Below are 10,995 nucleotides of genomic sequence, written 5' to 3'. Positions count from 1 at the left end.
TTTTGAGATAAGAGTCTTGCTCCATTGTCCAGGCTGGAGTGCAGTGGTGCAGTCTCAGCTCACTGCAACCTCTGCCTCCCAGGTTCAAGCGATTCTCCTGGCTGACCTGCCTCAGCCTCCTGACTAGCTGGGATTACAGGCACGCACCACCATGCCCGGCTAATTTTTGTATTTTTAATACAGACGGGGTTTCACCATGTTGCCCAGGCTGGTCTTGAACTCCTGACCTCAGGTGATCTGCCTGCCCTGGCCTCCCAAAGTGCTAGGATTACAGACGTGAGCCACTGCGTCCGGCCAATACTTCTCATTTATTCATTAAACTTATGAGTGCTCAAAATGTGCCTGATATTATTCTGGTGTTAGACACAGGGAACAAAACATACCAGAAACTCTGCCCTCAAGCTTATGTTCTAGTTAGGGGAGACTCAATAAACAAAACAAATTAATAAACTTTTTATTAGAGTTGATAAGTATTATGGAGTAAAGTAGAGCAGAGAAGAGGGACAGAGGAGTGTCTTTGAAGGTGGTGCAGTTTTGGTCTGAGAATGTCACATTTGAGTAAAGATCTGAAGGAGTTGTGGGAGTAAGCCATGCAGGTATCATGGGGACGTATTGAAAGGTTTTGAGGTAGAGAAGTCACATTTTTAGCCTTATTCTGTTTACATAGATACTTAACTGGCCTTCCTGCTGTCTGAAGAATGTCCTTTAATAGTCCTTTTGGTGTGGTTCTGCTATTTCTGCTTTGTTTGTAAAAAAAAAATCTGTACTTTGAATTTATTTTTGAAGAATATTTTCACGTGATACAGAATTGGAGGTTGACAACTTTGTTTTCTTTTTCAGCACTTCCCTGTTGCTTTCTGGCTTTTTTTCTGGAGATAAACTATTATCTTGGTTCTTTTGTTTGTAATGTGTTTTTCTGCATCTTACTCTCTTTTAAGGTTTTTTCTTTATCACCAGTTTGATTATGACTTGCCTTGTTAGGGTTTTGAGTTTTCTAACACAAGGTTCATTGAACTTCTGGATCTGTGGGAATATAGTTTTTATGAATTTTAGAAAGTTTTCAGCCATTATTTTTTCAGATATTTTCTGCCTATCCCTTTCTGGGATCCCAATTGTATGTATGTTTGATACTATCTTATAGGTCTCTAAGATTCTAATACATTTTTAGCCTTTTTCCTCTTTATGCTATCATATTGCCTATCCTTCAAGTTCACTAATCTTTCCTGTCTAGTTTATAATCTGCTGTTAAGTCCTCTAGTGAATTTTTTAAAATTTCAAATATTGTATTCTTCATCTTTAGGAGTTCCAGTTGATACTTTTTTATAGTTGCCATTTCTTTCCTCAGTATATGCATGTTTTTCTTTAATTCCTGAGATACTTATAATAAATGTTTTAAAGCTTTGCCTGTTAATTACATCATCTGTTATTTCTAGGTCTTTTTCTATTGACTAATTTTTTTTTTTTTGAGACTGAGTCTCGCTCTGTTGCCTCAGGCTGGAGTGCAGTGGGGCAATCTCGGCTCACTGCAGCCTCCATCTACCGGGTTAAAGTGATTGTCCTGCCTCAGCCTCCGGAGTAGCTAGGACTACAGGCACCCACCGCCACACCCAGCTAATTTTTGTATTTTTAGTAGAGACGGGGTTTTACCATATTGGCCAGGCTGGTCTCGAACTCCTGACCTCAAGTGATCCACCCGCCTCGGCCTCCCAAAGTGCTAGGGTTACAGGCGTGAGCCACCGCGTCCAGCCCTCTGTTGGCTAATTTTTAATCCAGATTTGCGGTCACATTTTTCTACTACTTTCATATTTTCTTTGGATGATAGACATTGTGGATGTTATATAGCTGAGCATCTGGATTGTTGTCTCTCTTTAAAAAAGGAACTTGTGTTTTATTTTGATAGGTAGTTAAGTTACTTGTGGATCAGCTCCATATTTTCCAGGGTTGTTTGTAAGCTTTGTTGGGACAAGTTTAGAGTAGCCTTTACTCTAGAGTTAGTTTTTCCCTGCTTATTAAGTAGAGACCCTCTGGAGTTCACAAATGCTCCCAATGTCCAACACAGTGTTTCCACTTCAGCTGGTCACAGTCAGACATCTCCCATCCCTGTATGAGCGCTAGGACTTTTTTTAGCTTACACTTTCCTAGCATTTGGGCTGGGTGCAGTGCCTCATGCCTGTAAGTAATCCCCGCACTTTGGGAGGCCGAGGTGGACAGATCACTTGAGGCCAGGAGTTTGAGATCAGCCTGGGCGATACGGCGAAATTCCATCTCTACTAAAAATACAAAAATTAGCCAGGTGTGCTGGCGCATGCCTGTTATCCCAGCTACTTGGGAAGCTGAAACATGAGAATCTCTTGAACCCAGGCCAGTGGCGGAGGTTGCAGTGAGCCAAGATCACGCCACTGCACTCCAGCCTGGGCGACAGCAAGATTCTGTTTCAAACAGCAACACCACAAAACAAAACAAAACAAAACAAATTTCCCAGCATTTATACCTAGCCCAGCCTCAATGTGTTTCACTTCATGTATACACAGCTTACTTTCTGCCAAAACTCAGTAAGACACATGTGCAGATTTCTGGAGCCCTTTCTTGGCATAACTCTTTCCTCTCCAGTACTCTGTTTTGCAAATTTCAGTTACCTCACCTCCAACCTATCTTCTTAACTCAGTGAAATTCTTTGCTTATAGTACTCATCCCTTGTTTAGGTCTGGAAAGTGACTGTGGGGAGAAAATCCAGGGCAATGAAAAGGCTCACCTTATTTGTTTCCTTTCTCTCAAGGATCACAGTTCCATACTGCTTGTTCTCAAATTTCTAGAAACAGTTTTATATATTTTATACGGTTTTCTAGTCATTTGTGGTAGGAGGTCAAGTCTGGTGCTAGTTACTCCATTATAGAAAGAATTTGAAATTTCTAGATTTATATTTTAATAGTATCACTTTGGTTCCTATGTTTAGTTGAGAGTAAATGTACTATGTATGCTTTCTAAATTTTACTTTAGTTCCTTGGAGGAAAAACAATCACAGATAAAATGGTTTAGAGCCTATTTGTGATTTTTGATGTATATTCTGAGGAGTAAGGAGAAAAAGATGTTCATGCTTTCGTGGCTTTGCTATTACTATCACACAGGGACTCCTACTCCATCTTCTCTGTCACTTAACTGACTTTTTTCATTTATCCAGTAAGTATTGAATGTGTAAGTCATTAATTGTATTGATAGGATGAATCAGACATAGATCCTGCCATTATGATGTTTACAGTCTAGCCAGGAGAGAAGCTGTACCTAGAAACTTTAAATCCAAGATAGAGATTGAAAATAAACAAAAATGGCTGAGCACAGTGGTTCACACCTATAATCCCAACACTTTGGGAAGCAGAGGTGAGAAGATCACTTGAGGTCAGGGGTTCAAGACCAGCCTGGCCAACATGGTGAAACCCCGTCTCTACTAAAAATACAAAAATTAGCCAGGTGTGCTGGCGCATGCCTGTTATCCCAGCTACTTGGGAAGCTGAAACATGAGAATCTCTTGAACCCAGGCCAGTGGCGGAGGTTGTAGTGAGCCAAGATCACGCCACTGCACTCCAGCCTGGGCGACAGCAAGATTCTGTTTCAAACAGCAACACCACAAAACAAAACAAAACAAAACAAATTTCCCAGCATTTATACCTAGCCCAGCCTCAATGTGTTTCACTTCATGTATACACAGCTTACTTTCTGCCAAAACTCAGTAAGACACATGTGCAGATTTCTGGAGCCCTTTCTTGGCATAACTCTTTCCTCTCCAGTACTCTGTTTTGCAAATTTCAGTTACCTCACCTCCAACCTATCTTCTTAACTCAGTGAAATTCTTTGCTTATAGTACTCATCCCTTGTTTAGGTCTGGAAAGTGACTGTGGGGAGAAAATCCAGGGCAATGAAAAGGCTCACCTTATTTGTTTCCTTTCTCTCAAGGATCACAGTTCCATACTGCTTGTTCTCAAATTTCTAGAAACAGTTTTATATATTTTATACGGTTTTCTAGTCATTTGTGGTAGGAGGTCAAGTCTGGTGCTAGTTACTCCATTATAGAAAGAATTTGAAATTTCTAGATTTATATTTTAATAGTATCACTTTGGTTCCTATGTTTAGTTGAGAATAAATGTACTATGTATGCTTTCTAAATTTTACTTTAGTTCCTTGGAGGAAAAACAATCACAGATAAAATGGTTTAGAGCCTATTTGTGATTTTTGATGTATATTCTGAGGAGTAAGGAGAAAAAGATGTTCATGCTTTCGTGGCTTTGCTATTACTATCACACAGGGACTCCTACTCCTGTCTCTTATACACATCTAGATGTGTATAAGAGACAGATGACTTGCCTTGTTAGGGTTTTGAGTTTTCTAACACAAGGTTCATTGAACTTCTGGATCTGTGGGAATATAGTTTTTATGAATTTTAGAAAGTTTTCAGCCATTATTTTTTCAGATATTTTCTGCCTATCCCTTTCTGGGATCCCAATTGTATGTATGTTTGATACTATCTTATAGGTCTCTAAGATTCTAATACATTTTTAGCCTTTTTCCTCTTTATGCTATCATATTGCCTATCCTTCAAGTTCACTAATCTTTCCTGTCTAGTTTATAATCTGCTGTTAAGTCCTCTAGTGAATTTTTTAAAATTTCAAATATTGTATTCTTCATCTTTAGGAGTTCCAGTTGATACTTTTTTATAGTTGCCATTTCTTTCCTCAGTATATGCATGTTTTTCTTTAATTCCTGAGATACTTATAATAAATGTTTTAAAGCTTTGCCTGTTAATTACATCATCTGTTATTTCTAGGTCTTTTTCTATTGACTAATTTTTTTTTTTTTGAGACTGAGTCTCGCTCTGTTGCCTCAGGCTGGAGTGCAGTGGGGCAATCTCGGCTCACTGCAGCCTCCATCTACCGGGTTAAAGTGATTGTCCTGCCTCAGCCTCCGGAGTAGCTAGGACTACAGGCACCCACCGCCACACCCAGCTAATTTTTGTATTTTTAGTAGAGACGGGGTTTTACCATATTGGCCAGGCTGGTCTCGAACTCCTGACCTCAAGTGATCCACCCGCCTCGGCCTCCCAAAGTGCTAGGGTTACAGGCGTGAGCCACCGCGTCCAGCCCTCTGTTGGCTAATTTTTAATCCAGATTTGCGGTCACATTTTTCTACTACTTTCATATTTTCTTTGGATGATAGACATTGTGGATGTTATATAGCTGAGCATCTGGATTGTTGTCTCTCTTTAAAAAAGGAACTTGTGTTTTATTTTGATAGGTAGTTAAGTTACTTGTGGATCAGCTCCATATTTTCCAGGGTTGTTTGTAAGCTTTGTTGGGACAAGTTTAGAGTAGCCTTTACTCTAGAGTTAGTTTTTCCCTGCTTATTAAGTAGAGACCCTCTGGAGTTCACAAATGCTCCCAATGTCCAACACAGTGTTTCCACTTCAGCTGGTCACAGTCAGACATCTCCCATCCCTGTATGAGCGCTAGGACTTTTTTTAGCTTACACTTTCCTAGCATTTGGGCTGGGTGCAGTGCCTCATGCCTGTAAGTAATCCCCGCACTTTGGGAGGCCGAGGTGGACAGATCACTTGAGGCCAGGAGTTTGAGATCAGCCTGGGCGATACGGCGAAATTCCATCTCTACTAAAAATACAAAAATTAGCCAGGTGTGCTGGCGCATGCCTGTTATCCCAGCTACTTGGGAAGCTGAAACATGAGAATCTCTTGAACCCAGGCCAGTGGCGGAGGTTGCAGTGAGCCAAGATCACGCCACTGCACTCCAGCCTGGGCGACAGCAAGATTCTGTTTCAAACAGCAACACCACAAAACAAAACAAAACAAAACAAATTTCCCAGCATTTATACCTAGCCCAGCCTCAATGTGTTTCACTTCATGTATACACAGCTTACTTTCTGCCAAAACTCAGTAAGACACATGTGCAGATTTCTGGAGCCCTTTCTTGGCATAACTCTTTCCTCTCCAGTACTCTGTTTTGCAAATTTCAGTTACCTCACCTCCAACCTATCTTCTTAACTCAGTGAAATTCTTTGCTTATAGTACTCATCCCTTGTTTAGGTCTGGAAAGTGACTGTGGGGAGAAAATCCAGGGCAATGAAAAGGCTCACCTTATTTGTTTCCTTTCTCTCAAGGATCACAGTTCCATACTGCTTGTTCTCAAATTTCTAGAAACAGTTTTATATATTTTATACGGTTTTCTAGTCATTTGTGGTAGGAGGTCAAGTCTGGTGCTAGTTACTCCATTATAGAAAGAATTTGAAATTTCTAGATTTATATTTTAATAGTATCACTTTGGTTCCTATGTTTAGTTGAGAATAAATGTACTATGTATGCTTTCTAAATTTTACTTTAGTTCCTTGGAGGAAAAACAATCACAGATAAAATGGTTTAGAGCCTATTTGTGATTTTTGATGTATATTCTGAGGAGTAAGGAGAAAAAGATGTTCATGCTTTCGTGGCTTTGCTATTACTATCACACAGGGACTCCTACTCCATCTCCTCTGTCACTTAACTGACTTTTTTCATTTATCCAGTAAGTATTGAATGTGTAAGTCATTAATTGTATTGATAGGATGAATCAGACATAGATCCTGCCATTATGATGTTTACAGTCTAGCCAGGAGAGAAGCTGTACATAGAAACTTTAAATCCAAGATAGAGATTGAAAATAAACAAAAATGGCTGAGCACAGTGGTTCACACCTATAATCCCAACACTTTGGGAAGCAGAGGTGAGAGGACTGCTTGAGGCCAGTAGTTTGGGACCAGCCTGACCAACATAGAGATACCTCATCTCTACAAAAAGTTTTTTAAAAATTATCTGGATGTGGTGGTGTGCACATGTAGTCCTAACTACTTTGGAGGTTAAGGTGGGAGGATATCTTGAGCCCAGAAGTTTGAGGCTGCAGGGAACTATGATCGTGTCACTGCACTCCAGCTTTGGAGTGACAGAGCAAAACCCTGTCCCTTAAAAAAAAAAAAAATCAGTACAGGTAAAAGTGGTGTGGGAAGCCCAAAAGAAATAGCTTAGTTGTATATTATTTTAAATGTTGGATTTAAACAGCCTACTTAAATGGGGAATTGTAGATTTCTTTTTTCTGTTTTAAAGTCTCGTTTTGGTTTAATTTTCTTACCATTTTGGATATAATAAATTTGAGTTTTGGTTTTGGTCGTGATTATTTTTTAGCAATTGAATTGTGAAACTACAATATATGTGTGGAAGATATATTATCAGGATGAACTGAACTCCCGAGAAGAGAATTCTGAGGTTTTATAATCTTTTTTGATTTGACCCTTAGTGGAGGAATCAGACATCATTGATCTTGAGAAACGCTATTGGTTATTGAAGGCTCAGTCCCGGACTGGACGATTTGATTTAGAGACATTTGGCCCATTGGTTTCACCACCTATTCGTCCATCTCTAAGTGAAGGTAGGAATCATTCCATTTTCTACATATGTTCACTGGTAAACATACCTGAGCCCATCTCATATTTGAAACCAATACATTTTAACTCTAAGAAACCATCTTCTTATATGTTTGCAGGTTTAATGGAGTGGGGAAAAATGAATGGGAATTAGTATTATAGTCTTGAGCTTGATCTTCTACCTGTTATAACCTTGCATAAATCAGTTTAGCTCTCTGCACCTGAGGATGCTCATGTATAAAATGTGTTTGACCAAGTCAGTGGCTGTGATACTGTGTTCCAGTGAGGTGCATTAGTAGCTAGTGCCTGGAGTCATGTGGTGGCCACTGAATGGGCAGAGCTCCATGTTTCCACATATGACCTTGTCTCTTCCTCCAGTAGGGTGCCTCTACCTTTTTTCTTTTGCATAAGAAGATTCCACTGCTGTATTCTCCCCTCCAAAAAACATTTAAGAAACAATTAGACTAGACCATCTCTGAGGTGCTCTCTATCTCTAAACTTAGTGCTGTTACTTTTTTTTCTTTTTTTTTTTGAGGCAGAGTTTCGCTCTTGTTGCCCAGGCTGGAGTGCAATGACGCGATCTCGGCTCACTGCAACCTCTGCCTCCTGGGTTCAAGCGATGCTCCTATCAGCCTCCCGAGTAGCTGGGATTACAGGAATGTGCCACCACGCCTGGCTAATTTTGTATTTTTAGTAGATACGGGGTTTCTCCATATTGGTCAGGCTGGTCTTGAACCCCCAACCTCTGGTGATCCACCCACCTTCAGCCTCCCAAAGTGCTGGGATTACAGGCGTGAGCCACCGCTCTCAGCCTGCTGTTACTTTTTTAAAAATAAAGAGTACAAAGAATAATTGTGAGCACATCATAAAAATCATATTTGGAGTATGAATACTTGGGTTCTGCTTCCAGCTCTCACCTTTTAAAACTTATATTTGACAAATCATGTAGTCTTCTCTGAGCTTTAGTTTTCTAATCCCTAAACTGAGGGCACATCGTTAGATTCTTGGAATATACTATCTGTATTCTTCAAATTTCTAGGGTACTTTGGAGTACTCGTCAGGGGAGCCAGGGGAGATAGGGCTCTGGGTTTCTACCTACTTCAACAACAGTGCATTGTGTTTTTACCTTTTTAGAATTGGGATTGATGTATCATTTCATTTGAAAACAAAATTATTTCATTTCTTTTTTTTACAAAATGTTTGGAAACCACAGGATTAGATTATAAATTCCCTTTGTGAAATTTAAAATATTCATGTATAAAAGATTAAACAGTACAAAGAGACACTGTAGTAGAGAATTTCTTTCTCTCATGTTGCATAATGTATCTTCCTTTGCCTCATGAAAGAGCTTTATGGGAGCTTATTAATGATACTGTAGTGTATCTTTGAGTATTCATTTAATAAGCAGTTCAGTTTTTCTTTCTTTTTTCCGTTTTTCTTCTCAGTCTTTCTAAGTAAGGATAATTGTTGTAATTTCTGACCTTTTTTTGGTTTTTAATTTTTATTTATTGACTTCAAAAATATATAGGCATTTTAGCTATTAAAAATGATGTAAGATAAATATAGATGGACATAACCAAACACTAAAGAATTGTAATGTATTTTCTGCCATGATCACAAGTTTCAGTTATAATTATACCAAGAGGAAAGAGATACTTCCTGAAACATTAGGAACTGCTAATAAACTTAAAAAACAAATTCAGTCAGTTTATGGGAAAGAGTCATTCCTCCTTTTGTAAACATGTCATTATTAACACTAGGAAGCTTGGCTGTGATTTATGGTGCCTCTTCCTATTTTACAGGTTTGTTTAATGCTTTTGATGAAAATCGTGACAATCACATAGATTTTAAGGAGATATCCTGTGGGTTATCAGCCTGTTGCAGGGGACCCCTGGCTGAAAGACAAAAATGTAAGTGTGTTAAACATTGTCAAAAAATTGCAAACTATGTAATAGAGAGAAAATCAGTTTTCATCAATGTAAAATTATCTATGGATTAAGGCTTGAATTTTTATAACTTTGTTAGATTAGCAAATATTAATCTCATATTGGGGTTTTAGTGAGGTCACTCTAAGGAATCCATCATCTCTTCTTTTTTACTATGGAATAATTGGGATCTTTGCTATTAACAGTGGGGTTGATTTTCCTGAAGAATCTGCAATTCATGATAAATGAATCAGATCAGCTATGATGTAATTGAAAATTTTAAACATTTAGGAAATATTTTCTGGTAGAATTTTGTGTCTTACATAAGTTGAGGCATAAGTCATTTTCCGTCACTGGCACGGATTAATATTTCATTGGCAAAATAAAATTTATGGTCAAAACTAATTTTATTAAATGCTAAAATGATCTTTTTTAACCTAACTAAAATGTTGCAGCATAATTTGGAAGCATAAATACATTGTGTTATTAAATCTTAACCATATTTGAAAAAATGCAGGCATTTACATTTAATTGGAAACTAAAATATATTTACTGGGGTCATTATCTCTATGTCTTTCTGAAATAAATCTTCACAAATGTTGCGTATTTTGGGTGTGGTGTTCAATATTTTTATCTTATTTCGTACTGTTGTACTATGATGCACTCAATTGATTTAATAGCCAGAATTCTATTATGGAGGTATATGAAATAATTTTTCAACTAAAAATTCAAATCTCTTTTTTTATTCCCTGTTGTTATACATCTAACAATGTTATAGATGTTAGATGTTATACATCTAACAATTTACTGTTAGATGAGGAAGCTAAAATCTCTGATTTTTGTTGTTGTTGTTGTTGAGACAGGGTCTTTTTCCGTTGCCCAAGCTGGAGTCCAGTGCAGTGATGTGATTGTAGCTCACTATAACCTTGAACTTCTGGGCGCAATGGATTCTCCCATCTCAGCCTCCTAGGTAGCTGGGACTACAGGCATTTACCACCATGCCTGGCTAATTTTATTTTATTTTATTTTATTTTTAATAGAGACAACGTCTTGTTATGTTGCCCAGGCTAGTCTTGAACCTCTGGCCTTAAATGATTCGCCCACCTCAGCCTCCCAAAGTGTTGGGGTTATAGACATGAGCCTCCATGCCCCGCTGTGCATTTCCATTGAAGTTAATTGTTGCCTTAAAAAAATTTTGTTTTAATTTCTTTTTTTGCTGATGAACTAATGGAAGTTAAACTAGAGTGATTCATTTGGAGTTAAATAGCAAAGCACTGGTGTTCTAATTCTTACCATGTTGTGTTTGAATTTCATTAAAGAGTTAAAATTGTTGGCCAGGCATGGCTGCTCACACCTGTAATCCCAGCACTTTGGGAGGCCAAGGCAGGTGGATCACCTGAGGTCAGGAGTTTGAGACCAGCCTGGCCAACATGGAGAAACCCAGTCACTACTAAAAATATAAAAATTAGCTGGGTGCAGTGGCAGGCACTTGTAATCCCAGCTAATTGGGAGGCTGAGAAAGGAGATTCGCTTGAACCTGGGAGGTGGAGGTTGCAGTGAGCCAAGATTGTGCCATTGCACTCCAGCCTGGGAGACAGAGCGAGACTCCGTCTCAAAA

At 38.7% G+C, this 10,995-nt stretch overlaps 1 protein-coding gene across 1 annotated transcript in view; it reads left to right on the top strand.

Moving 5' to 3' along the window:
- Positions 1-10,995, top strand: part of USP32 (ubiquitin specific peptidase 32) — a 255,762-nt gene that overhangs the window by 149,790 nt on the left and 94,977 nt on the right. Inside the window, exons 6-7 of the mRNA XM_011990240.1 lie at positions 7,326-7,457; positions 9,255-9,362. Coding sequence (XP_011845630.1) covers positions 7,326-7,457; positions 9,255-9,362 — 240 coding nt within the window. The remainder of the gene's footprint in view (positions 1-7,325; positions 7,458-9,254; positions 9,363-10,995) is intronic.

Source organism: Mandrillus leucophaeus, unplaced genomic scaffold (genome assembly GCF_000951045.1).
Source record: "Mandrillus leucophaeus isolate KB7577 unplaced genomic scaffold, Mleu.le_1.0 Scaffold374, whole genome shotgun sequence".
Taxonomy (NCBI): domain Eukaryota; kingdom Metazoa; phylum Chordata; class Mammalia; order Primates; family Cercopithecidae; genus Mandrillus; species Mandrillus leucophaeus.
Note: the sequence above shows the minus strand (reverse complement) of the source record. Positions and strands in the feature narration are given on the sequence as shown.